Raw genomic sequence first — 27,539 nt, 5'->3', positions numbered from 1 at the left:
TGCTGTCAGTTTGTTAAATATTATTCTGACATTTTTTTGACCAAACTACAAATCGATTAAACGAGTAAATAAACAACAGAAGAATCAAAAACCCAAATAATCTTTAGTTGCAGCATATATCAACATATTTTTGAAATGCATGCATGACTACATGAGATAAAATAAGTCAAATAAAAAGATAAAAGATAAAAAATTACAGTAACATGTGGGTTGTCAGTTTCTATGAGGATAAAAAAAAAGATTTTAAATAAAAGTATAAATATATTAAATAGTTTGCTACATATGAGCACATGTCATTTTCATGCTTAAAAGTGATACAATAAACAAGTGTCCATGTATATAAAAATACTCTATACAGTCCTTTATTTAATGATAATGAATATATGATGTCTATAAAATAAATACAATAACATTTCCAGCTCTGTCTCATAAGGTCTCTGTTGACAGGATGTATTAGATTTGACACAAATATCTAAAACTATTTGTAAACATTGGAATATTTCCTGTGTTTACCTGCCAAGCGAAGCAGCCAATCAGCTGTCCGTATTCAGCTGATATCCAATAACACACATTACGTCAGCGTAACGGACATGAATAACAGCGCGTGTACAAATCAGCCGGATGTCCACGGAGGGCGGAGGGCTGATCACAGACCGACTCCACCCACCGGCAGACTCCCTGACGAGTAAATCAAGCGCTACAGTGAATTTAAACGCTTCCCAGTGGTAACCAATCAGCGCCTCTGTAGTACTATCTTGCTGCGGAGCCGTCCAATCAGCGGCGCTCCCCTCTTTGTTGTTAGTGATGACATGAAAATATTGTTGTTGCTGCTGGTCGGAGGCTGCGGAGACTGAGCGGCGGAGACAGGCAGCAGGCAGGCGGCAGGCAGGACCGGGTCTGAGGGTTCAGAGGAGTCCATCGAACACTGTTTGACTTTTTAGTTTGTTTTCGACCTTATAGCAGCTGCGCGTGGCGAGGAAAGCGGTCATGTCTGTGAATATGGACGAGCTGAGGCATCAAGTCATGATCAACCAGTTTGTTTTGACGGCGGGCTGCGCCGCCGACCAGGCGAAGCAGCTCCTACAAGCGGCCCACTGGCAGTTCGAGGTGAGCGGGCTTTATTCACTGTGTGCTCCGTGTCGTCCTGTGGGTGAGCTGCTGTTTAACCTTCAGACAGCTTCCACAGACTCACATCAACTTCCTGTGTCGGTTATTTTCAGCGTTGTGTGTCCTTCCTCGCGACCACGCGCCGCTGTGAGCTAGCAGAAGCTAAGCTAGCAGCTGAGGACGTGGTGTTTGAGTCAACGGCCGTTTTTGTTTACATCCTCCTCAGGAATCCACTGTGTCATCGCCGAGCTAACTGTTGTTAGCTTTAGCTCGTCATGATAACCCACTCCTCATAAAAACAACATGGAGGCTGGCGCTGGCTGCCTGCGCTGTAGTTTAATGGCTGTCAGAGAACACACGGCTGTATGTTAACGTGGAGATCAGTGATGCCATCTTGTGAGAGCAGGCCCGTCTGATGACATGTTCTGCCATTAGAAACTACAGGTTGGGCCGGTTCGGTCAGCTCTCAGGATGATAGCTGGATCCCTGCCAGACTGACGGCTTCAAAACAATCCTGTAATCACGTTTCCTGCCTGGATGGACAGCTTGGAGTTAATGAGCCAATCACAGGCTTTAAAACGGTCTTAATAACTGCATTATTTCATGTTCTAGTCATGTTACAGGAGGATATAAAGAGGTCACACTCACTGTACTCACGGCTGAGAGGTGTGACATTGATCCTGTTCAGTTATATATAGACTGATTAAGATGTATTATCCTTCCAGCTGTTCTCATTTATAAACCTCCTCTGCTATGAACAGTTATTTAAAGCTGAAATAATTAAACTGTTAATCTATTCTCAGCTCCCAGCTCCTCTCGTGTGCTTCTGTCTGCTTTACACGGCTGGAAATTGATTCATTTTGGATTTTAAACTGTTGGTGAAACGCACCATGACCTCAGAGACATGAGACGGTGTGTTCATCGCTGCAGACACACAACATGTTGTTCTGTAGCTGTCAGCGACCAGCAGCAGAGAGAACAAGTTAGAACAAGAGCTGCAGCGATTAATCAATTGGCTCTCAGCTGTTAGATAGATCAACAACTCTTCTGATGATTGATTAATCAGTTTGAGTGATTTTATTTTCCAAATCTTCTGATGTCAGCTTGTTAAATGTGAATTTCTGGTTTCCTTCCTCCTCTAAACTGAAGTAAACTGAAGATCTTCAGGTTGTCAACAAAACACCAAACATTGTTTAGTTTTTACCATTTTCTGACATTTTATCAACCAAACAACTGATCAGTTCAATGAGAAAATGAGTGAAAATGAAAATAATTATTGGCTGCAGCCCTGCAAGACATTTGAACGCATCATGTTCCAGTAAAATCAAGAACATAACTGTCAGATTAAAGGGCTGGAAGGGAAGCTAGAAAGGTGGCAGGGTCCGCCACATGTAAACAGATGAAAACAATGTGAAGCCAGTTTGTGTATTCAGTCAGGAAAACAAAGAGAGTTTGTCAAAGAAACTGAAAACAGACTTTATCTGCAGCCCTGCAGTCATTACTCTCAACTCTGCTGCTCACGTCAGCTGACTGGGGTCAAAATGGCCGCCTCATTACAGACATCTCAAAGTGATCCTAACATGAGTGTCTGTGAGAAGCCCTCTGGCCTCAGAACAGCTGACAGACACCTGAAGGATCTTCCAGATGGCCGTCTCCTCAGACCACTCCTCCGCCTGCGTTAATGACCAATCTGTCGGGGCGGCGCCGGGCCGCAGCCGGGCCAGGTGGTTCAGCAGAGGGACGGGTGGAGGCGGCTCGGCTCAGCTGCTCTCTTGAGTTGTGATCGTGGTCTTAACTCGCTCAGGAGGTCAGAGGTGGAGCTGCAAATGAGTTGGGGAGGAGGTTAACTTTAGGTTTGATATTGACCTGACAGTATCTGCAGCTATTGTGATAATCAATCCACTTATTGATTTATCCTTTCAGTCACTTTTCAAGCAAAAACATAAAGAATTGTCTGGTTCCAGCTTAATTGTCAGGATTTACTGCTTTTCCTTGTCATTTCTGACAGAAAATGAAGAGTCTTGGGGTTTTAAACTGTTGGTTGGACAGTGGATAGATATTGTAGTGTGAAAACAGGAATTGTTACCATATAAATTTAATTGCTCTTAAAGTCAAAATAACGAATCATTTTAGAACGACGTGGCGATTTTGTACCATCAGGAGCAACAAAGTCCCTTAAAACTGATGGAATCAGCGCTGGGTGACAGTTTGATTTTGCTGGTGTTCTGATGTGACTGTGAAGTGAAACAGGAGTGTATGTATGCTGAGAGTGTGTGTGGTGGCTGCGTCGAGTCACTGCAGTGAGTCACTCACCTTCATGTTGCCTGAACAGCAAACAGTGCAGAACCCACAGACACAGCGAAGCATCTGATGAAACTCCAGGTTGGATAAAAAGGCGTCCTTCTACATAACCATGTGATTTTACACATGTTTTCTTTTATTATCAAGTTTTAATGGCAGAACTGCTTCAGAGGCAGAAATAATGAGCTGTTGGTCGGACAAAACAACTTGGATTCGTCACCTCAGGCTGTGGAAAATAGTAAAATAGACAAACTGATTATTTGAGAAAATAATCAGATGAATTGTTAGTTGCGGCCTTGTTGTTTCTGACAGCTGGAGGTGACGTGTAGTCACGTGTAGTCCATCCAACATCCAACCTGCAGCCCTGAGGTGCCAAAATCAGTTGCTTTATTTTGAATATAAGAGAAGTTAAACAGTTGAACATGTTCAGTCTGAAATGATGGTGACACTGGAGCAGCTGAAACCAGACCTGGTGTGTTGTTTTATGAACGATGAATTCATTTTGTGTCGGTGAGTTTCTTTATTGTTGAGCTCACAGCTTCAGCTCTGGTGTATGTGAGCTCTGAGAACACGAGGTGTGGTTGTGTTTGGCTGCTCTGTCAGTGTGTGAACGTAGTAAAAAGGTCTTTGTGTGTGTCGGCGGTGGCCTGATTATTTCCTCAGTGAGGCTGAAGACGTCTTCTGTTCTCGGCTGTCGTCCCGTCGGTCCAGAGGCTCTAAACAACAATAATGCTGCACTTATACATCACATGTAGAAGATGTTACAGACGCAGGTTGTTGAGCTTCTGATTTTAGTTTCCCTGAAGTAAAAACATCAGATGTCTCCATACAGCTTGTTGGCTGTGATAACCGTCTCCAGAAGCCCCGACATCCTAAACTGATCTGAGAGACATTATTTAAACCCTCCTCTGTGTGGCTGCTCGGCTGTTAGCATGCTGCTCACTGAGGATGTACATAACATATATTGGATCACAGCAGACGAGCTGTTTGGAGACGTCTGATGTTTTAAATCAAGTTTCAGCTGCTTCAGTTGTTCAGCAGAACGCTGCAACTGTGTTTTACTGTGAAGCTCCAGAACTTCTGTGGAAGACCACACTTCACCTGACTTTACATCATCAGGAGGAGGAGAGGAGGACTTTATATCATCAGGAGGAGGAGAGGAGGACTTTATATCATCAGGAGGAGGAGAGGAGGACTTTATATCATCAGGAGGAGGAGAGGAGGACTTTATATCATCAGGAGGAGGAGAGGACTTTATATCATCAGGAGGAGGAGAGGAGGACTTTATATCCTCAGGAGGAGGAGAGGAGGACTTTATATCCTCAGGAGGAGGAGAGGAGGACTTTATATCATCAGGAGGAGGAGAGGAGGACTTTATATCCTCAGGAGGAGGAGAGGAGGACTTTATATCCTCAGGAGGAGGAGAGGAGGACTTTATATCATCAGGAGGAGGAGAGGAGGACTTTATATCCTCAGGAGGAGGAGAGGAGACTTTATATCATCAGGAGGAGGAGAGGAGGACTTTATATCCTCAGGAGGAGGAGAGGAGGACTTTATATCCTCAGGAGGAGGAGAGGAGACTTTATATCCTCAGGAGGAGGAGAGGAGGACTTTATATCCTCAGGAGGAGGAGAGGATGTCTGGATTTAATTTTTTGGACGAACTGTTCCTTTAACTGCTAAGCTGACGTTGGATCTGTTGGTCTTATTTTTACGTAAACTCTCCTCTCCGGCCGTCTTGTTTTGTAACCATGGAGGAAATGAAACTTTGTTCATTAAGGATCCTTTAAGGAAACCTTGGCAAACTGGGCGCTCAGCTGTAGGTTAGAGTCTCTGTGCAGTTTGTGTTCGCAGCGGCAGGAAATGTGAGCCGACAGTGTGACATTAGTGAGTGACGCTCAGTGAACCTGGTCCTGAAAAATAAACTGAGCGGAGACAAAGAGCAGCGTGGACTCACTGGCTCTTCACACAATAGCAGCAAAGCACTTTGACGCTTTGATATGTGTGTCACGTTGTACGGCAGACATTCCTGCACCGCCGCTGCTGTTGTCAAACAACCGGAGCGTGGGGGTGGGGATGAGTGGAGCAGTGGGTGGGTGGAGACTGTGGGGGGGAAACCACTGCATTCATTGAAGTGTTGGCAGGAGGAGAGGCCTCCGCTGGAGGGGAAATGGAGGCTACACTGAGCAGTGAAACCAGCTCACACTCCCTCCTGCTCTCATGCTTTCTGTCCTGTCGGGGCCTCGTGTGGCTGCGTCACATTCACATGGTTTAACTTTCAATGCGTCTTTAAACTAACAGAGTGTTTCTGAGCACGTTCTGAACACTGCAAATACTCAAAATCTCACCAAGTGTATTTGTGTAATTTCTAGTCAAGAGCGTCTCATTACACCAAGACACAAACATCCAGACAGAAGCACTTCAGTGAGATAAATCTGAAACACACACAGATTTACTTGTTCAGTCGAGTAATTGTTAAGTATTACAAGCAGGAAACATCTTAGATTCATTGCGAAGCTACATGACGTGTGTTCGCTCTGTTTTTATACACAAACAGAACAGATCCAAAACTGATGCCGATATATTTGTGAAGGTGATGCTGAATGAACTCTGCTGTGTTGAGTCGGCCGTCTCGGTCGTTGACTTCACACACGAGTGAGTGTTTACCTGAAGAATGACATCACAGCAGCTCTTCCTGTCATGAGTGTGAGTGAGATCCAGAGGAATGTTTTCTCCTGGCTGACGTGTTTAGGCTGGTTCTGCTCTCTTATCAGACGTTGTTTCTGTCTCTCTCGGGTCATCCAGTGTGTTTGTGTTCACGCCGGCCTCGTCTGCGTTCACAACAAAGACGAACAATAAGTGAAGCCAGCTCATTTCCTTGTTAACACAGGGAGGCAGCCATGGAAGCTGCTGTTTACGTTTCACAGTGACTCGGTGTTCCAGTCCGTCGGCTCCTCGTCCTCCAGCAGGAAGGAGACTCGACGTGTGATTATCTTTATGAATAATCACTGAGCAGATTCTTCTCCCAGCCAACTCATTCATAGTTTGGGCTTTAAATGAAGACAGTGGTTGAAAATGTCCGTCTTAGGTAACGTCTTGAAATTCTCTGTATTTCCTAAAAGTCAGAACTGAACATCAGTGACCCAAAGAACCAGCCAGTGATGTCTTAGGGGCAAATAACACCTAAACATTTGACAGTTAATTAAAGTAGTTGCTGATTAAACTGAGCTCAACTTTGTTTTTACTGAAAAAAAGTTTCTCAGTTTTATTTTTGAACCAAAATGAACATTTGTTGTTTTTTCAGCCAGAAACTTGTCAGGTGTAAAGTTTGTAAATTCACTATTGAAAATAGTCAAAATGTAATATGTTAGAATTCTGCACCAGACTGGTGTCACTATGTTTCTTTAGTTGTGTTCTCACTTTGTCCCAGACGATTCCAGCAATGTTCAAACCAGAGAAATCCACAAGTTTACTCAAAGTAACGTTTGTTTCATTCGGTCGCCTGTCGCCATTTCTGGGATTCATCAGTCTGTGAATGAATGAATGAGAAACACGAAGAAAACTTCAAAACATTTGAGCCTGAATCATGTCAGAAGTTTTAATCAGCAATCAGGATTTTATTGGTGTGTAATATTTGATTATCCCCCCTTTTAATATAACAACATGAGCTTTTGTTCAGAGGAAGTCAGATTCATCTGAAGTCTTCCTGTTACACCATCAGTCACTCAGCTAATCTGAAAAAGCCTCTGTGGTCCACAAACCCTCTTTTAGATCCCAGCATGAAGATAAGTTTCAACCCTGAGCTCATGTGACCTGTTAACTGACCTGTGGGCTGATGGAGGAGGAGGAGTCAGCTCTTCTTCGTTAGCTTGTGTGATTTTAATCTGAATAAATCAAACTGCTCCTAACACCACCTCCTCTCTGTCCGTCTCTCTGCAGACCGCCTTAAGCTCCTTCTTCCAGGAGGCCAACATCCCGAGCCACCACCACCAGATGGTAAGTGCATCGAGAGCTGGACTGAAGGCCGAGTGTGGCTGACTCGTCTGCACAGGATGGTGGGATGGATGCACCCACTGACCTGCAGAGACACACAGCTGGTCCACACACACACACACACACACACACACACACTGGATCAGCACTAAAAGCATGCTTTAGAAGCTCATCCAGTGTTTGAATCAAACCCTCTTTAATGAGATGTGACACATTGGGATGGAGAATAGTTTTATTACAGTCATTATAAACTAGAGTAGTGCAGTGTAATGAAACAGTCACAGAACAACTTATCGTCCTCCGCTGCTGATCTGTTAAGGTTCCTGAACACGGCTTTTGTTGAATGCTCTGATTTCCCAGGCCCTCTGAACTACCCACAGTGCACCAGTCTCTTCTGGCTCCATCACCTCAAACAGTGAAATGAATTCATTCACTTCAGGATCATGGTCCTGTTTTTTTACCATTCTTAATTCAATGTCATACAACTAGCGCTTCATCTGTTAGCTCAATGCTAACACATAAACTATAAAAACAACATAAAACAACTGCACCAGACTCCATTAACAAATCACATGATTTTGGGAGTTGAGTGAGGAGAAAATCATACCTCAGTCTGAAGAAGAAGAAGATGAAGATGATGATGATGATGATGATGTTGGGGCTCTTTCAACCTGCCATGATTAGCAGCAGATGTTTGTGAACACACTGATCCAAACATTGAACTAGTAACAACAACCAGAACAGAGTCCTCTAACAAATCATCGGATTTTAAGAGTTGTTTAATGAGAAACGTTATAAACTTTGTGAAACTCTGTCTTTGACTAGTTCTTCATTATTTGTTCCTTCTTCGACATGAACTTCCTTCTGTGTTTGAGTAGAAACATGGAGTCTGATGACGGACGTGTTTATTTTCCCGAGCTGAGACTCGGCGCTCTTTTTGCTGCTCTGTTATGTAAAATTCACATTTAGTTCATTATTCAGGAAACTTGTCACTTCATTCGGGCTGAGCCGACCCCAGAGGGAGTGTCTGCCTCTGATACAGCTACATTAAGAGTCTTTGTGCTATATGGAGGGTGTGTTCAGTCATAATAACATTTAATCTGTAACACAATAATTACCGGCTTCACTCACATTTGAATGCATCAAATAATGAGTGTGTTGGTGCAGAACTTGCGTCACCGTGTCCACAGAGACGTCTGTGTCTTTGGTCCACGGCTGTTTATGCAACCGTGTTTCTTAATAGTCTGAATCTTCTCCCACTAACCAACCACAATGCATCCTGGGATTTGTCCCATCCTGACCGTGTAGAAACAGCACGCCAACATCTGCAGCCATGTTTTTGTTTTCAGTCTGAAGCTTTTCTTTTCCTCTGGCTGTTCTCTCGTTGGTGTACGTGCCTCTCCGTCTTGCTGGGTGGAGCGTGTTGGAGCTCAACAGAGTGAGGAAGTGTGTGAGAGGCGGCGGCCATGGTTTGTTATTATTTTGGGTGCAGTGCGGTGACATCATCTCGCCTGAGGCTCTGTGTAGAGAGAACAGGATTGTTCACTGGAAAAAGGAAGCAAGTAGACACTCGGGGTGAGCATCAGCTGCAGGACGGACTCTTACACCCCACCTCCTCCTCCATGGTGGCCTCGAGGAGCGTGCAGGAGAAAGAAGTCAGTGTTGCAGCAATAATGAAGCCGTGATCAAATATTAACTCTCTCTGCTGACAGTTAACCACAGAGGAAATTCACAGAGCGAGGAGGCGCTGAAAAAGATCTTATTGTGAAAAGTTCATCACAAACAGAATCTGATCGAGTCTCAGATCAATAAATAAACAGACAAAACTACAAATGTTCAATGTTGTAAAACAACTGTAAAATGATCAGAGATCAGCGACCTGAGTACTTTTAGGTGTGTGTGTGTGTGTGTGTGTGTGTGTGTGTGTGTGTGGCATTGTGTATAAGCTCACAGTCTTCCATCAACATGAAATAGAGAAATTGCAGTTTTGTGAATGGAGTCTGGTGGAGGGAAGTGTGTGTCTCATCGTCTAAACACAGAGTTCAGGAGGGAAGCAGCTCAGTTGTGTGATTGAGTTGTTTTGTTCTGCACACAAACGTCCTCACAAACGTGTGTGTGTGTGTGTATGATTTATGTGTGTGCACATGCCTGAGTGTGTTTTTTTCTAAATATACCAGTAGTCCTTCCTCCTGCTGCACAGCTGAGAGGACCCCTCTTCCATTTCTGGCATCGTGTGTGTGTGTGTGTGTGTGTGTGTGTGTGTGTGTGTGTGTGTGTGTGTGTGTGTGTGTGTGTGTGTGTGTGTGTGTGTGTGTGTGTGTGTGTGTGTGTGTGTGTGTGTGTTTAATTGAGGACTTTTGGCATTTAGCAGCGTGTCTCTCTCGGCTCATGTTACCTCGGTCAGAGCTGGAGGACTCGACAGAAAACAGAATGTGTTATAACGGCTCATGACAACATCACAATCGTAAAAATCATTAAATGAAGGAATCTGTGCTGTTATAGGTGCTTCAATAATAAAACACAACATGTTGGGGGCTATAAACTGCTTCATGCATCAGTGTTGAATAAAGTAAGTCAGAAGTTTCCTGATTGAAAAGTGGAAACATCAGATCAGATAATAAATCCTCAAAGTGTTGATTCTGCAGTCTTGTTTTGACTGATGCTAATATTAAATCAGTAGAGAAATAATTTATAGTTCACTGAATCAATATGAAAACAAAGTGTGTTAGGACTTGAACTGGTGAACTCTGATCCTGCGTCAGACTGAAGGATTGTTCTGTTCTTCCTCGTTGGTGGACGCTGAGCTGAACTCTGGCCTGGACGTGAACTTTCAGCCCTCATTAGTTTGTTTTCAAGACGTCTTTGAGTGAAACCTTCTGTCTGCAGCTCAACTTTAAACAGGCCTCCATCACCTCCATCCTCTCATCTGCAGCCAGCATTAAATCAGAACATGAGGTTGTCTGTCTCCTTGTAAAAAAAGGGACATTCACACAGTCAGACAGTCCCATTTTACAAAGACACTAAACAGTAACAGTTTAGGCTACTTTCTGTCTCCAGACTCCCTCAACACACGTCTCAGTTTAGTGAGTTGTTGAGTTGGAGAAACATTCGCTGTTCATGTCATTTGTAAAAGCATTTTGAAAAGCGAACACAGAATTGGAGAAAAAGACTTCCTGTTAACCTCCACCTCTCGTGTCCGTCCTACAGATGTGCACTCCCAGAAACACACCCGCCACGCCACCCAACTTCCCGGACGCCATCACCATGTTCTCCAAGCTGCGGGCGTCAGAGTGCGGCTCCAGCGGCGGCGGCGGCCCCTCCCAGGTGTCCATGGCGTGCTCCCCGCCGGCCCCTTCCTCCACGTCAGGCTTCAGCTCCTTCTGGGCCTCCTCGCCGCCCAGCCACCAGCCGGCCTGGCTGCCCCCGTCATCCCCCACCGGCCACCACATGCACCACCATCACTACCACCACCACATGCAACAGACTCCCATGTGGCCCCCCGTCTCTCAGCCCAGCGGCTCCCAGCAGCCCCCTGTTGTATCGGCGCTCCACGGCCAGAGATGAGACTGAGCGGCGGGCTGCGGGGGGGCAGGGCGGCTGGGTCAGTGTAGCCAAATAATCTGTTTGGGGGGAGGGGTGGGGGGTAGTCGAGGGTGGTGGGGGGGTTACATGTATGGAATGAGAGGAAATGGAAAAAGACAAAGACACTGCTGATTTCCTCTTGTTTTTCTAAGTGAAGACGAGCCGTTCGGCTCTGCAGGAGACACTTTTCACTCCGTCTTCATCTTCGTCATCGAGCCGAGGAAGAACCGGCTCACTGATGACACGCGTCACAGAGTCCGGGGATAAATGCAGAAACTTCTTTTTCATCATCAATGCAAACAAGCCCAGGACCCGACAGAGCACTGAGGATAGGAGCCATGTGATCTGTTCAAGTGATCTTGTCTTTTTTAGAAACTCTGTCAGAACAGGAAGGCGACAATAACCAGCAGATAAACAAAAGGAACGGAGCTCAAATCCCAAATGTTCCACACGTCTGTTCTGTGGTTTGGAGGAGGTGGAGTTTGATTTACAGCCTGCAGAACTGTGGCTGGTTGTGTGTGACGTTAACACCAGGTGATCTGTTGGTTAAAACACTTCCTGCTGTTCTCAAACTGTTTCAGGAATCTTCAACTGTCCAGATGACAAAACGTTCTGCATCGTTAAACACGTCAGTCTGTGAGAGAAGCGTCTGTTCGTTAGCATGTCCTGAAGTGTTAGCGTAGCTGACCGACAGCAGCAGGAGTGTGATTCACCAGCTGTGCTCTCTTATCGCTGATCTGATTGGTTAAAGCCTGTGATGTACAGGTGGTTCGTCCAATCACCTGCCAAGTATTTTTGACAGGGTCTCTCTCTTTTTTCAAACAGTTTGTAGCAGATGGTTCTGTTCAGCACCTTCAGAACTGCAGGAAGTGTTTTTCTGGACGAGAGACAAACTGGTGTTCAGTCGGACGATGTGTCGGAGAAACGGTGAAGAAAGATGAGCGATAAAGAAATGTTGGTAATGTTTGCAATAATTTGATGATTGGAAGACGGAGGGCTGCCACGTTTATATCGTAGTTTTGTTAGGAATCATTTAAAGCCGGAGCAGGAGTGTCGTTTTTTTTTTTTTAAATGTTCCTGATCGCTCCCGACTTCCTGTTAGTTTGATAATGAGCGGCAAGTTCTGTAAATAAAACCTCAGCCAAAAGATTTCAGTCACGCTGACGATGAACTACAGAAAAGCACACGAATCTGATCGGAGAATATTTTGTTGATGTTTCTGTCCGTCTGTGAGGGTCGGAGGCCGACTCAGTGATTTTCCACACAACCTTTCAGACGCTCAACCACTCCTACCTCTGTCTGTCTGAATGGGAGAGGCCCCTCGTGCTCTGAATGTATCCACACACAGGCAGGATCAGACGGATTGAACAAGTACAAACTGCTGCTGAAAGAATTCAGTCCAGAGTCTTAAACGATTGAACCTCGACGAGACTCCGCTCACAGGATCTCGTGTTCGTCACAAAGATTCACCTGTAGGTTAGCGTCAAAAAACAGAAAGTCACCTTCACTTCACGAGAGAGAGAAAGTTGTTATTGTCGCCGTCAGGGAGTGACGACGCCGAGATGAAAAACAGGTTTTTCTTCACAGCTTCACACAGACAATCAACTGTTTCTGATTTTCTTGTTTCTTTTCACGCCTGCTCACGTTTACTGCAGGTTTGTCTGTTTGTCTCGGGGAGGTTCGGCTTCACTCACAGCTGTTTCCCTTCATCAATAACGTTTGATTAGATTTTAACACCTGATGCAGAAATGAATCAAATGAACTGACGTAAAGGAAAAATCCGTCCTATAAAACAGCTTTTAATGAGGCGTGTTTCATCCCCACGCTTGTTGTCACGTTCTTGTCGGAGTCTTCCACATTTCTGGTTCTGGTGCGAGTTCAGAAACACCCTGAATGTGAGACAGATTGACATTTTTAGTCTTTCTGATCTGTTGCAGGTGTTTTTGACTCATTTTTTCACAGTTTGAGACTCAGTTTGCAGACTTGAAGATGTTTTGAATCATCTGATCCATCACAGTGAACATTATCAGGATCAAGTGTTGAAAGTCTCACCTCGGCGCTTCGACCTGCGATTCTTTTCTTTTCATTATGATCGTCGTGTGGTCTGTAAACGTCGGCTTGTCTTCAGGTTCCAGAATGAACCTGAACACACTGTTTGGTATCTTGTAGAAAAAAGTAAAAACTGCAGGATCTTCACATTTTTAAGATGAAACCTTTAAATGTTTTAAGACTTTTATACTCTTTTACTCTTCAAAACTGACTTTACATCGTCTATTAATCAGTTATTAGAATATTTGATAATAATGGATGGAATGTATTGTACATTTACTCGAGTGCTGGAAATTAAGTGCAATTTTTTGACACTTGTACTTGAGTATTTTAGTTTGATGCTACTTTTTACTTCTACTGCACCACATTTTACAGGAAATATTTTACTTTCCATTCAGACACTATGAGCTGCTTTCAAAATCTGATCAATTATAATTTATTTAAAAGTAACATTTTAAATATCAACCCAATGAGCAGAATATCTGTTGGCTTTGTACGTTACGGCAACGGACAGATACGTAGTGACAACTTTGTGCTAATCGTCTGGTCTCAACAGTAAAACCACGTGGTTTTTGTCAGGAAATCTTCATGTTTTGGGTTTAAATTCAGGGTTCTGTCTCTGTAAACCCACCTGGAAAATGTCCTGACAGCAGACGTGTGATGGATCGCACTGTTAGCCGTCCGCAAATTGATTTTTATCGCTGGCTGAAGTGAATGTAGGTCGACAAACACAAAGTACAGAGAAATTCAAATCTGGCTGTTTCTGTGTCTTTTTATAACAACTTTATCTTTGTTCTGTCGAAGCTCCACGAGCTAAAAACAAACTGGTTTTCCATTTTTTAAAATGGAGGCTGAAATAAAATGCTGCCAGCACTCGACCAATCAGAAATGTTCAGGGCTTCCTGTACTTTGGGAAGTTCAATCCTCCAAGCAGGGGTTTGTTGAGGAATAAGAGAGTTAATTCAGACCCTTGTTCCTGTGGTGGAGGTCCTCCAAAGCTTCCTCGTGCCTGCAGTGGACACGTGACTTCATCCGTTATTATTTCTAATTAGCAGCATGGTTCTTTTGAAGCAGACGTTCAGACCTGAGGGCGGATTTTTCCTTTAAATCAAAACGCTGCAGCTGTTTGTGGACAAGTTGAGGCACACGTCTGCAATGTGTTGAACTGCCTGGTTGGTTTGGTGACGGGATGTGTTGATGATGGACGAGCAGCAGCTTTGTGTCGGAGCTTCCTGCAGAGGCAGCTGATGTGTCCCAGCCGCCCCGACGTCAACAGGCTGATGTCCTCTCTAAGACACTTTACCTCCCAGTCAACTCTTATTTTGCCCTCACCAAGTGGACGATGGTATTTTTTGTCAGATATTCACTCTGTTCTAATCCATGGCTCTTTTCTAGAGATTTCTCTCAAGTACCTTGTGTTCATTTCCTCTGTTGAAATTTGTATTTATATGTTTAATAAAACAAGGTATGATCTGCTACGTCCTGTGTGTTCTTCCCTCTCTGCTGACGCTGTTTCATCACTTTGTTTTTACTGTAAGAGCTGACGGACGGTTGAGAAAGCACACAGATGTGAAACTTTTCCTCTGAAGTGGCTGAAGATTGAGGAAGGAAGTGGTGGAAGTGTCAAACTGAGCTGCTGATTCTCGTCAGATGATGAGTGAAAACAAGAGTGTACTCGAAGAAGGAAAAAGGAAGAGTTACGTTCAATGACACAATTAATCAACTGCAGATAATACAGATTCAACAACAGTGTGAGTCATGGAGCTTTAAAGAGCCGCAGACGTGACTGAAGACAATATTCAGTGGGAGAGAATTATTCACATTAATTACTGTCTGTCACAGAAGAATACTCTATTACAAGTAAAAGTACAGGAATATTATCAGCAAACTGTATTTAAACAGATGTTAAAGAACCTGTACTATAAATATATATACATAGTGACAGTCAGTGACACAAGCCTCCATATGTTGTTCCCTTCAACTGTCAGACTGTGGTGGGAGGCCAGGACCCCGGGGAGTTGCATCATGAGGGGAAACACATCACTACTACGAACTGAAGAGTACTTCCTGTTCACAGAAACACGAGGCTGAGGGCAGGAAGGACTCGCTGATGAGTGAAGACGAAACAGACGAGGAGGACTGAACTCACTCTGAACTGTTCATCTTCCTGTTCTGAGGGAAGAAACTGTTTGATTCACCTGGAATCTTTTAATCTGCAGATGAATAAAAGATAAAGTGCTCTGAAGCCGCAGTTGAGTAAATGTAGTTAGTTACATTCCACCGCTGCTGGTACAGATTCAGGATCTTGTGTCCCACTGAGGGGAAAAACCCTCTGAAGCAACAGGAAGTGATCCAACTTACACTCAAGTTTATTGATTATTATTGACATTATTATTCATAAGAACACTGAAAGTGTCCGATCACAAAAAAATCAACAAAGTAAAAAAATAAACAAGTCGTGGACTCTTGTGGTGTTGGACAGGTGCATTATGGGACATGTAGTGCAGCAGGTTACCTTCTCTCTGCAGAATCACATATAAACTAGTACAGAGCGTTCTGTCGCCCTCTACAGGTCGAGCGGCTCGTCGGCCCGTCGCCCTGCGTTGCTCTCGGCTGTGGCTGAAGCGGCAGTGAAGGAGCTCTGAGACGTGCAGCCCAGAGCCGACACGGGCCAGTCTCGACCCGAGCTGCTGGAGGCTGGAGGGCAGGAGGAGAGGAGGCAGGTTAGAGGAGGCGTGAGGGGGTCAGCTGGTGGAGGATGATGGTGACATATCGCTGCCATCACGTGACTCCTTTCAGACCAGTGGATAGAAAACACTTGTTTCATTTAGGTGTTTTCTGCTCTGGACATTTCTTGGAAATGTAAAGGTGGAATCTTGTAGTTCATTTCTTCCTCCTGCAGCGTCTCCACCTTTATGTTTCTGTATCATGTTAGTGGTTTGGATCTACAGAAGGTGGTGTGAACTCTTCTCTAGCTGTGTGACTGTTATGTATTTTACTTTGAATATCACTCTGTTCTGCCTTGTTTTTACATCTCAAACTCTCTGGTTGTGATGATGAACAGAGACAGCTGATGATCAGCTTCATGAGCGCTGGTTTCAGTTCAGGGGACGGACTTGTTCTGACAGCTATCACATATTTTAATATGAGCAGAACATGGACATCTTTAAAATGTGAGAGGAAACCACAGAGGGGATGAGGAGAGCTGTGACGTCTTCATCTGTGTGTGTGTGTGTGTGTGTGTGTGTGACTCACCTGAGCGGCTGCACTGAGCGCTCTTGGCACTGTGGGTGTGATGAAGCTGAGCAGCGTGTCCGACCTCCGGAGACGCAGCAGGTTTATGGGACAGCGAAGACTTTTTGTCTTTACTCAAACCTGCGAACATCAGAGCGCGGAGACGACAAGGTTCAACCGGCAGCACAGAGCAAACAGAGCGTCCTCGACATTCACACCTCTCAGCCAAGATGCATTCAATGACATTTGTTCTCATAAATCATGTTGGACAGCAGGCGGCAGGGACGGACTTCAGCAGGTGTCAAATCACTTCTTATATTTCACTTAAAACTTCAGGTTGAAGGCTGAAAGAACCAACGAGGCACCTGGGCTAAAGTTCCTGACCGCTCAAAAAATATAACAATAATAATAATAATAATAATAATAATAATAATAATAATAATGGTAATTATTACTATTATTATTTGTCACATTTATGGATGTTAAAATATAAATAAATCTACCTTCTTTGGAGGAGATTGTAGGTAATTTACTGTCCGTGTTCCTGACAGCAGGTGTGTTCAGGCGACCTTTGTAAATGTGTCCGTCCATTCCGATGATATCAACCTCCTCTGACTAAAACACACACACACACACACACACACACACACACAGAGTTATTGACATCTGATCGATCCAGTGTTTTTGTTGAACTGTACATTCTTGTGCAATGAATGAAGTTGTTTTGTAAAGAAAACAAAGAACCTTTTTCACTTTAACTTCTCCTTCTGAGCGTCTGTTCCCTATAAAACTCACTTTTCATTTGGTCAAAATGCAAAAATGAATGACGAAATACGGCACAAAGAAGGCTGCCACTGTGCAACCAAAACAGGAATAGGCATAGTTTTCTCCGGTCACTGTCCACAGGTAACGGTGGAACAACTCGAATAACTGTGGAAACTCTACACTGCAAATGAAAAAAGAAGCCCACTGATGGAGGCAAAGAAGGAGAAGAGGCAGAGTGATAGAAAGCGAGTTAACACAACAGTGAATGGACGGTACTCCCTGGATGGAGAGCGCTCCGGTGTTGTGTTTAAGTCTGCTCCCCTGTTGATACGTGTTTCCTCTCACCACCGAGACTTGAGACGCCTCAAAACCTTCATTCTTTTCACTAGAAAAAACAACTCACTAACCCACCGTAATGACTCTTTCTTTACTCTTCTAATAGAGGAGGTATAAGCTCTTGCAGTTGTACCTGAATCATAGTGTCCACCTCAGTCTGGCTGTGGTGTTTGTGCAGGCCGGTGCGTCGCTGGCTGGCTGAGGTGACGGTGTGCCTCCCCCCACAGCTCCGCGACACGGTCAGCTGACTGTAGTCGGTCCGCTCAGAGATCCGCTCGCTGCTCGGTCAGACAGAGTTACCCAGACGTGAGGACAAAGTGTCTGCAGCATCTCTGTTTTACACATTTACACCCCACTTTTGTCTTAGCAGCCACAGGGAGGATTTCATCGTAAAAAAGGGTGTAAACAACATATTTTCAGATCAGTTTGTGATCTCAGGGTTTCTATGGACTTGGATTACAGCAGACGAGTTGTGTGGAGACAACTGATGTTTTTGTGGATGGTTTTTTGTTGTTGTTTAGCAGAATGCCGCAATGCTGTTTTGCTGCAAAACTCCAGGAATGTTTTGTGGACTATGAAACTTTAAATCAGCATGGAGGGAGGAGATGATGTTTGTGGGTGAACTGATCCTTTAACTTTAAGTTTGCTGGACTCATGTGCCCCCTGCTGGTGACAGGAGGGAAACAGTTGATGAACTGAGAGCAGTTACAGGAAGGTAACTCAGCTGATCTCACCTCCTGTAGTGCTGTCGAAACCGCTCCAGAGCGTAGACAGTGAACGGCCTGTTGGACTTGTGTGCTGGAAATCCAGGAGAGGACGGAAGATTCACCAAATGCCTTTATCATCCAAAGAGGAGAGATGAATGAACAAGAGCTGATGAGTCCCTTTATTTTGTAATATGAAGAATAAGCCAGATAATCTGGATCCAAACGGTCGCTGTTATCAGCTTTGACTCACGTTCCAGATGTGTACTTGACAACAGGTCGGTCACAGGAGAGGCAGTGAAATCTGCCCACCAGTTGTCTGGAAATAAACACAGAGACGTCACTTCTCCTCTCAGCTGACGTTACACAGCTCCTGTATGTATTAGTATCCATGAGTAGGTATGAGATGGACATATGAACTCGTACTTTCTTAAAGCAGCAGCGTCCTCGTGCTCTGGAGCTTCCTGGGCCTGCAGCTTCTCGTGGATGTTCCTCCAGCGACCTTCGAGCTGCTTCTTCACAGAGTCCAACTCGATCCTGTTCAGCTACAGATGTCAGAGGTCAGATATCATGTCAAACCTTCACATGTGACGCTCCTGTCTGACAGTATTCACCTTACACTCCATCTCTGTGGAGAGTTTGTCGATGACTTTGTGCCAGTCCTGCTCCTGGCCCGTCACCTTGTTGAGCAGCTCGTGGAACATGGCGTTGAGCTGCTCCGTCACAGAGTCAAACTGCAGGCGGCTCACTTTGCTCTCCAGAGCAGATTTATCTGCTTTCTGCAGGTGTGGAGAGACAACAAGACGTTTAGGACTGTAGGAGTCCTTCAGAGTCTGGTGACAATAAAATATCATCAGAAATAAAATGAAAGCTTCATGTGCAGACAGTCACACTACACACTAGGAACAGTTATTACTTCTGTTATTGATTTTATTACCCAACAAAACAACTGTATCATTCTGACATCGTCTCTGTAGTTAATATGAGCTTGTGAATTCGTCTGTACAGACCTGTCCAACTCCTCTAAAATATAAAATGAACCCACTCACGATTTCTCTCTCAACCACCCGCCTGTCAGCCTTCTTCTCCTCCAGCTCCTCCGTCTTCTTGTACAGCTCCTGTTGAAACAGAGTTCAGCAGTTACTGTTAGCAAGAATTAAAAACATATTTCTTCCACGCAAAGTTGAGAATATTTTAAACACCATGTTTGAAGAAATAAAAGTGTGTGGTGATCAAATATATTAACAGGTATTATTACACTGTTAGTCGTCAACTATTTTGATAATTTTTTTGGTTTGAGTAATTTTTGATGCAAAAAAAGGTTTTTCACAGTTTGTTAAATGAGAATATTTTCTGGTTTCTCTCCTCGTCCATGAATATCTTCTCATTGTGGACAAAACAAGACTTTTGAACATGAAACACTGATCGACAGTTTGTAGACGGAACACCGAGAGAGAAATCGAGAAAAAAATCCAAGTCAGAAGAGCAAAATGGATGGTGAAACTGTGTGTGTGTGTGTGTGTGTGTGTGTGTGTGTGTGTGTGTCTGTCCACCTCTATGTGTGTCTGTCTCTGTCTGCTGTCCTCTTGCAGACTCCGGCTGCTCTCGTGCAGTTTTTCACACTCAGCTTGAAGTTGCAGGATCGCCTTCTGCACGTCGTCCACCAGCTCCACGTTCTGAAGAACACACACACAGATATACACACGATTATACACACGTTAGTGTTAAAACACACACCTGTCACAGCTTTGTGTCAGTTGTACTGGACGTGAATGAAGAGTTGGATCAGTAGATAAAAACATTCCCCACCAGAACTTTATTCGTACATATTTAATTCACACACACTGAACACTCATTTCTGTCACATTAGTTCCTCGGGTTCATGAACGTGTCCTGCAGACTGTCCAGCTTCAAACACACACGTCATATCATCACACACACTGAGGAGCTGATCTTGGTGCTGATGTCTGGATCATGTCTAACTGTCTCTAAAGAACGTGTCCTGTTTATTCACCCACCTTGTCCCGCTCACTCATCAGGTTCTTTATTAAAGCGCTCTGCTGGTTCAGCTCATCCATCAGGTTGCTCGACACTTCCTGTGAACCTGAATGTAAAATATGATAAAGAAATTAGTACAAGTCAGTGAAGTAACAGATTCCAGCTTGATCTGATCAAATCTGCTGTAATAAGTGGCAGCTAAGTCTGATACATGTGTCCACGGTGCAGAAACTAAAAGGTCAGCTCAGGTGATGTTAAGTTACCTTTGTGAGTGATGAGCTCTCTGAGGTGTGTCAGCTCGGACTGCTCCACCTTTGCTTCTTCCAGCGCAGTAACACGAGCTTCCAGCTTGTTGAACGTCTCCCTCTGCTTGCCGATGTTCCTCAGAGCCGCCACCATCTCTGGGTGGCGTTCGGAGCCGCCGGCCCTCAGAGACTGAAACACGCCAGCAGACATCCGGCCTGTCTGTGGACGAGTCAGCGGTGAAGCCTCCACGTCCGGCTGGGTGTCAGTCGCTTGCTGGAGAGTTGAAATCTGTCCACTTAACGATGGAGACCGAGGAGCTGCCGACCTGTCGGCATCCTCGACAGGGCGGGAGGAGGAGGGCGAGCTGGTGCGAGAGGCTGCAGTGTTTACAGTGATGCTGCTGGAAGGTGTGTGTGTGGGTTTGACAGCAATAAGCCCTGAATGTGCACAGTCCTGAAAAACAGCAGAGACATGCTGAAGGTCATATAAAGTAGATTCTGATCTCTGACTTTGTGATTACAAACTAATAATTAAAACTGAAGAAGAGTTAAATCTGAATGCTTCGCAGCTTTTCCACATAAACATAAAGAGAGATTTAATTGACTTCATAATCAACACAAACTTTAGGGACACATACTTGACTTGATTAAATGCACCTGTGCACTGTACTGAGATTTCAATTTAAAGCACTGAAATCAAAAGTGTTTTCTCCGAGTATCTTTCTTCTTTGCACGTTCTTTCTAATCGAGTCATTTTGGAAGCTGATTTCTAACAAGTAGCTTCACTAGAACCACATTTACCTCAGTGCACATCAGGATTTATTCCTGACAGACTGGATTACTGCACTTATTTCTTTCTGAAACCAGTTTTGTCTCACCTTCGGAGTGCTTTCTGTCTCACCGAGCAGAGCCGCCTGCATGTCGTCCCACGTCACACACTGAATCAGCTCCTCCGGCTCCGGGTACTTCTGAAAGGTTTCCTTTAAAGATCTCTGATGAGATGAAACTTTAATCACTTTTCATGGACAAAAAGTCACTGCAACTATATTTTTAAATGTGGAAAAGAAAAATGAAATGAAAAGTGTGAACAGTGTGAAGTGAGAGCAGTTCGATGCTCCTGCAGAGAAGAGGACCTTCACTCACCACAGTTTCCTCCAGGTCGTCCACACGGTGGCAGCACTTCTCCACAGCAGCGACCGTCTCTACACCGACCATCTGACCACAGGAGGGAAGACTTACTGCAGCACTGAAATCTCCACCGAGGTTTGATTATTATTGTCGATTCATTAAAATCTCTGAAGCGTGTCCTCTTTTCTCAGAGTACAGAAGAGCTGACTGTGATGGTTTGCGGTTTTGTGATGTTTAGTGATGTCTGATCATGTGTCACACATGTTGTTTCACTTCCTGTCTCTTGCACCTTAATGCCTTTAATGTGACTGTGTGGCCACTGTAAAGCACTGTGAGTTATCTTCTATGTATTGTGCTCTACAGATAAACTTGCCTTGTCTTTGTGATTGTCCTGATTAGTTTCACCTGTGTGTTTCCCTCCGTCAGCGGTCAGGACGTTGTGCTTTAATGGCTTTTACTGTTTGTATTTTCTTAGTTATTGGATTGCTTCTGCATGTTGTTTTGCTTTTAGTTACCTCCACCATTTGGCTCCTTTTTGTAAATTGACACTGATCAAACTGTTGACAGGCTCCTCTGAGTCTAAATCAGCTGTTGAGGAGCAGCTGCAGAGTGAGTGATTTGCAGCCTGTTTTTGCCCTGAGTCTCCAAAGCCGAATGAGGTCTCTACTAACGTCATGGAAGTGTGACTGAGTATGTTTAAGTGTATTAATAATACAGCAGTTTACATTTAATTTAAAAGGCTGCAGTTTCCTCATATTCCTCAGCTCCCCTACTGAACCTGTCTGTGTCCTCCGACAGACACACGGTTGTAAAATGTTTTCAGATTGACTTTCATACTTTCATCATTATAACTGTTGACTACAGTGTAAAGATTAGAGTCTTGTTTTGAGGGTAATTGTCTCACCTTGTGTTGTTGGCGCAGCTCCTTCATCTCCTCCTTCAGGTTCTCTTTTTGCTCGTTGAGTTCCTGTATGAGCTTCATGGCCTACAGAGAAAATCAGACAGACACGTTAAAATCAACCAGTGACCATAAACAGTTTAAAGGAGTTCTTCTTTCTTCAACATGTAGAATATAAAAAGTGTATCACTGCATGTACTGGTGTAAAAAATTACTCAGTTTGTTCTGCCTGAGGGAATCTGAGGAATGTCTCAGGAATCTGACTCCATGCATCTGACCTCTGACCTCTGACCCCGACGAAAGTGGACAGAAGCTGACAAACAGGGTGAACATTGATCCAGGTGTTACAGAAGAGACAAATCCAGCTGTTACACAGTTTCACACCAGCTCTGTCAGGCTGATAATCCCTCCGTCAACCAGGTTATTCAAATTTCCTGTGAGGCTGTCAGGGTTTGTTGGCAGAGTCAACGGTTACAATCAAACTGTGTGTGTGTGTGTGTGTGTGTGTGACAAACTGAAACAAAGGACATTCCTGCTCTGTGTATTTAACTTGTGCCAAGTGTGTCCGGACATGAGCCGATGCGTATCGACCCCACAGAGCTTCAGCAGCGTCTGAATGACTAACAGCTTGTTAATAAGTGCAGCCACATGTTTGACTCATTACTGACGGTCACTAAACGTTTCTACTCAGTGAACTACACGTATATGTCAACTACTGCGTCAAGTAGGGATGCAACTAACGAGTGTTTTCATTATCGGGTCATTCTACCATCATTTTTAAATGATTTATCGTCTGATTGTGAAATATGCTCATCACATTTTCCCAGAGCCAAAAGTGACGTCTTCAAAAACTCTTTTTTTATCTGACAAACAGTCCGAAACCAGACAGAGTCCTCGTTTCCTGTCATAAATGACAAAGACAAGCAGAACATCCTCATGTTGCTTCAAATGTGGCCGAAACAATTTATTAATTATAAAAATATTTGGAGATGAATTTTCTTTGGACTGAATAATTGTTGCAGATGTAGATTTAAACAAGACATAAGCTAAGATGTGAACAGCAGAATTGTTATCATTGAATTATCTACAGGACATTTTCTTGATTAATAGATTAATCTTTAGAACAATAAATATCAGAATATTACTGTTAAAACTGTTTAATGTTCTCATACTCACGAACACCAAACCAAGCAAATATTTACATACGAGCAGCTGGAACCAGAAATACTAAATGTATATTTAATAGTTTTCTGTAGATGAATGTAAAATGATTAATTATCTGAAGCATGCACTATTCAGTGATAAAAATGTAAAAATGTGAATTTTGTTAGAAAACAGACTTAATTTAGAATAAACTACAATAAACACTGAAACAGTTAAAAAACACCCTCTCTTCCTTCATCACAACCTTTCATCCGATATTCACACACGATATGAATAAGATATTCTGCTAACTAACAAACAAACAGGACCGTACAAACGACCTCCCGGGCAGAAGTCAGAAACTTTAAGCTTCACCTTCGTTACTCTTTAATCCAAACAGTCACTCATTAACTGAGCTGACTGTCGCTGCACTGTGAGCAACAAACGTCACTCAGCTGTTCGGAGGGGATCCACAGCCAAAAAGACGTTTAATAAAACGGTTCCTCTGACAGAGTCATAGCTGGATCATGGCTCAGTGTCTGAACACTCTGACATGTGGCTTCTACTTCAGCTCCTTCTGACAGAACTGGGCCCTACAGAGAGGAGACACTGGTGGACGAGGGCACGCCGGGTCACCTCATCATAGTTAAGTCAGTGGATACACCAGCTGACCCTGATGATGCCCACGGAGGACATGAATGATTCAGACGGGCTTCTGAAAGACGCAGCATCACCTGCACCGGCCTGATGTCCTGCTTTTCACCTGAGGGTTATTCATCCCCTGACAACCAGAGTCATCTCTGCAGGGGACTAATTACCCCTATCACATACAGGAAGGGAGGATCAAGAGCGAGGCAGAAAAGATGATGGAAACTTCAGACAAAGACACAAAATCACCTGCAACACATTCTGCTCTGATCAAACTGTGCGCTTCTTCTCTTTCAGGTAACAGTTCTCTGAACATCCTTACTTCTCTCTAATGTTTCCTTCTTTTGGAAGCCGCCTGACAGAAACCTGAACAGAGACATGCAGAGGTCATTTGAGATGTCAGGGTGGTGCCCGTCTCCTATTGTCCTCTGCTCTGTCAGCAACGGCTTAATTCTACGCTGAAAAGTTCACCGCAGCCCGCCAGAGATAGAGGAGGAGAAGAAGAGCGTCCTGCTGCCTCAAACAAAACCTCATTTAACCAAACAACCAGAGCGACCTGGAAGAGGACGAGTCACAAATCAACACTGAATCACACAGAAAAACTGACGCATGTTGCACACCTGGTGTCACCCCGATCAGTGATGTCACCAGGTGTTTTCATCATGTGACAGAAGAGAAGCACCTGTTGTGACATCACTGCACAGGGTGTGGTCAGCACCTGTACAAAAATGACCAGCTCCTCCAGTGTGTTACTGAAGATGATCAATAAGTCTTAACGTGCTGATTAACATCTGATAATCTAGTTCAGAGCTGCAACGATTAACTAATTAAGTAGTCCAGGAGAAAAAAATGAAAATGAATCAGCTACTATTCTGATTACTTTTGACTAATTCATCTTTTATTATTGATTCCATGTTTCCAGGCTCTTTAACAGTAGAAGTTGCTGCTTTTCTTTGTCTGATTATATTAAAGTATTTGTCATTAATTATCTTTGTGTATCACAGAACCAGACTCCTGTTGATGATCTCAGAGTGCAGCTGTTTTTCAATTAGTTTTGTTGTACAATTTTCACTGTTTTCTGAAAATTAAATACTATCTTAAACGTGTTTAAACTATCAAAAGTGGAGCTGCATTGATTGATCAATTGGCTGTCAAATATTAAATTAATCGCCAACTATACTGATAAGCGATAAATCAGTTTTTTCTAGAAGGGAAAGGTCGAAACTTTCTGTCAGCTTGTTAAATGTGACTGTTTGCTGGATTCTTACACTGAAGATCTTTGGGTTGTGGACCAAAAGAGACATTTGAGGACAAAATCTTGGTCTTTAGGAAACATTAATCAACACATTTGACAATGAAATAAAAGTACTCATTATGTGAAAGAAAGGGTTTATTACTATTATTGATGCATTAAGAAGTATTAACTGTGACAGCTGGTCCAGATGGACTTAAATCTAACTATTTCATACACTGCTGTGTGGTTTCATCGATTATAGAAGCTAAAGTTTTAATCTTTAAAGTCAATATTAATGAAAGCTGTCATATAAATGTGGTGGAGCAGAGGCATTACAAGAAAATACTCAAGTGGGATATTTTAGTAAATGTACTTAAATACATTCCACCACAGCTTATTACCTGATATTGTTAATAAAGCTGATGAGAAATATGATATAAATGTTTGTCTTGCAGTTATCAGCCACTGAAGAGAACGGCCAGTTTTTACTTTACATTTTGGGAATATAGTGAATTAAAACTCTGAGTTCAGTAAATATTAAAAATAACACTAGTTACAATGGAGTAAAAGTTCTTACATGAGTGGATCACCTGTAACTGACTCAGGGAGCTCTCACCTTGGACACCTCGTCCTCGCAGCTCTCGATGCGGGACCGGAGCCCCTCCTGTCCGCCCACCCCAGGACCGGAGGAGGGGGTCGGAAATGAGGAGGAGGCTCCCCGCTCCTGCAGCTCGGTGCCGGGCCGAACCTCCCGCTCCACCTGGTCCCTCGGAACGTCCCCCTCCTCCGTGTCGTGGTCCTGTTCGGAAGCCGTCACACCCACCACAGCACCGGCGTGCCATTCGCCGGGAGCAGCGCCCCTCCACCGGGTCTTTATCTCCCGGATATCCAGCTGCCTCAGGACGGCGTGGAGCAGGGCGTGTAGGGCGGCGAAGTTGACAGCTCCCTTCTGAGGTGTCCCGATGGATAAGTTCACCAGATCATACAAGCTGATGTTCTGCTCCGACATTTTGTTTTTAAACGACAACACAACCGTTAATTGGTTAAAGTTAAAGTTCAGCTAACGTTAGCAAGCTTATCAAACCGAGACCGCTATATCCATATTTTATCAAATTCCGCTTGTGACAACCCCTGCACTGATTAAATTTTTATTTTGATAAAATATAAAGACAAATTTGAAAATGACTTTGTTAACGTTAGTTATCTTGTCCAGTGTCCCGCCGGCACCGGTAATCTCGGAGGTTGGTAGTTGAATGTTTTCATGTCCAACAGACAAGAGCGACCGCTGCCTGCTGCGTCATGCTAGCTGGATTCACCGGAAACACAGCGAATTACCCTCCAAAGTAAAGCTTTGAGGACAAGGAGAAGACGGTTTATAAGATCAGCGACTTTAATCAGCACAGAAACGAGTCAGGACATCAATTCTCGATATGAAGTCATCAATAAGGTCCAAAGTTCTCCTTTAGCAACTGTAGAATCGCCGCATTGGGGTTTGTTAACTTTTATTTTCACACTTGATACGGGATGCAGTATTAGCCGTTGGTTGCACATTGACGTCATTTGTCTCTGCGGATTCCCACGCTGGACTCAACCAACTGGCGGCGTTACTGGTTACTAGGCAACAAGCGGTGATCATGCTGTGTTCACGGGAAGGGAAATACAGTCGGATTTTCCTACACACATTTAACCTTCGCTACAATTTCTATGACACTACAGAAGAAAATCATTCTTCTTATTCTATTGGGACGATATTTCACCCAAATAACAGTTTAAGAACATATTAAAATATAAGCAGTCATAAACCTACAAAAACTGTAATCAAATATTGAAAATATCATTTTTGTTGTGTGAAGAGCCCAGCACAATGTCACCATGTTTTGTTTTTTTGAAAAAAAAAAAAAAAAGAAAAAAAAATTCTTTAACTGAACATTATTTGTATTGCTTGTCATAGTTTATGCAAGCTACATGTGTGATGTGAGTTAAACATGAGTAAAAAAAAAAAAAAAAATACCATCAGATGGGGGTAACTTCCCATCTGAAAACTTGGATGTTTTCACACATCGTAGCACTACTTGTGACCTTTATAACTGAATCTGCTCCTGTCCCGTTGTGTCATGGAACAATAAAGTCACACTTTTCAACCAGTATCACATATGATCCATAATTGAGCACAAA

The 27,539-nt window shown here is 43.7% G+C and overlaps 2 protein-coding genes and 1 long non-coding RNA gene across 12 annotated transcripts; 1 reads left to right on the top strand and 2 right to left on the bottom strand.

Annotated features, from left to right (window-relative positions):
* The first annotated feature begins 775 nt into the window (after positions 1-775).
* On the top strand, positions 776-14,509 carry ubald2 (UBA-like domain containing 2). The gene is made up of 3 exons (XM_037088249.1): positions 776-1,107; positions 7,347-7,403; positions 10,608-14,509. Exons 1-3 carry the CDS (start codon positions 988-990, stop codon positions 10,962-10,964), a joined length of 534 nt encoding a protein of 177 aa, XP_036944144.1. The 5' UTR covers positions 776-987; the 3' UTR covers positions 10,965-14,509.
* Positions 1,221-7,361, bottom strand: LOC119013579. 3 transcript variants are annotated; one of them, XR_005072783.1, is made up of 5 exons: positions 7,233-7,361; positions 6,828-6,936; positions 6,075-6,522; positions 3,421-3,634; positions 1,221-2,927 (listed from the first exon to the last, which is right to left on the bottom strand). It is a non-coding gene; the product is annotated as an uncharacterized LOC119013579 (long non-coding RNA). The 3 variants fall into 3 exon arrangements; XR_005072784.1 differs by having other exon boundaries at positions 6,075-6,238; XR_005072782.1 differs by having other exon boundaries at positions 6,075-6,936.
* On the bottom strand, positions 8,162-26,926 carry LOC119013547 (glutamine-rich protein 2). 8 transcript variants are annotated; one of them, XR_005072773.1, is made up of 18 exons: positions 25,981-26,926; positions 22,346-22,426; positions 21,457-21,528; positions 21,192-21,305; positions 20,332-20,767; positions 20,089-20,174; positions 19,624-19,746; positions 19,120-19,188; positions 18,685-18,849; positions 18,497-18,615; positions 18,324-18,389; positions 18,101-18,202; positions 17,500-17,644; positions 16,769-16,880; positions 16,287-16,406; positions 15,547-15,728; positions 9,013-10,367; positions 8,162-8,919 (listed from the first exon to the last, which is right to left on the bottom strand). XR_005072773.1 is itself a non-coding variant. In XM_037088203.1 (17 exons), exons 3-17 carry the CDS (start codon positions 22,421-22,423, stop codon positions 15,598-15,600), a joined length of 1,938 nt encoding a protein of 645 aa, XP_036944098.1. In that variant the 5' UTR covers positions 22,424-22,426; positions 22,555-22,652; positions 25,981-26,042; the 3' UTR covers positions 15,377-15,597. The 8 variants fall into 8 exon arrangements, 6 of the variants coding, with proteins under 6 accessions (XP_036944098.1, XP_036944097.1, XP_036944094.1 ...); XR_005072772.1 differs by lacking the exon at positions 9,013-10,367 and having other exon boundaries at positions 25,981-26,925; XM_037088203.1 differs by lacking the exons at positions 8,162-8,919; positions 9,013-10,367 and adding an exon at positions 22,555-22,652 and having other exon boundaries at positions 15,377-15,728; positions 25,981-26,042.
* Between the last annotated feature and the right edge of the window lie 613 nt (positions 26,927-27,539).

Source organism: Acanthopagrus latus, chromosome 23 (genome assembly GCF_904848185.1).
Source record: "Acanthopagrus latus isolate v.2019 chromosome 23, fAcaLat1.1, whole genome shotgun sequence".
Classification (NCBI taxonomy): Eukaryota; Metazoa; Chordata; class Actinopteri; order Spariformes; family Sparidae; genus Acanthopagrus; species Acanthopagrus latus.
This window is presented reverse-complemented; position numbering and strand designations above follow the sequence as displayed.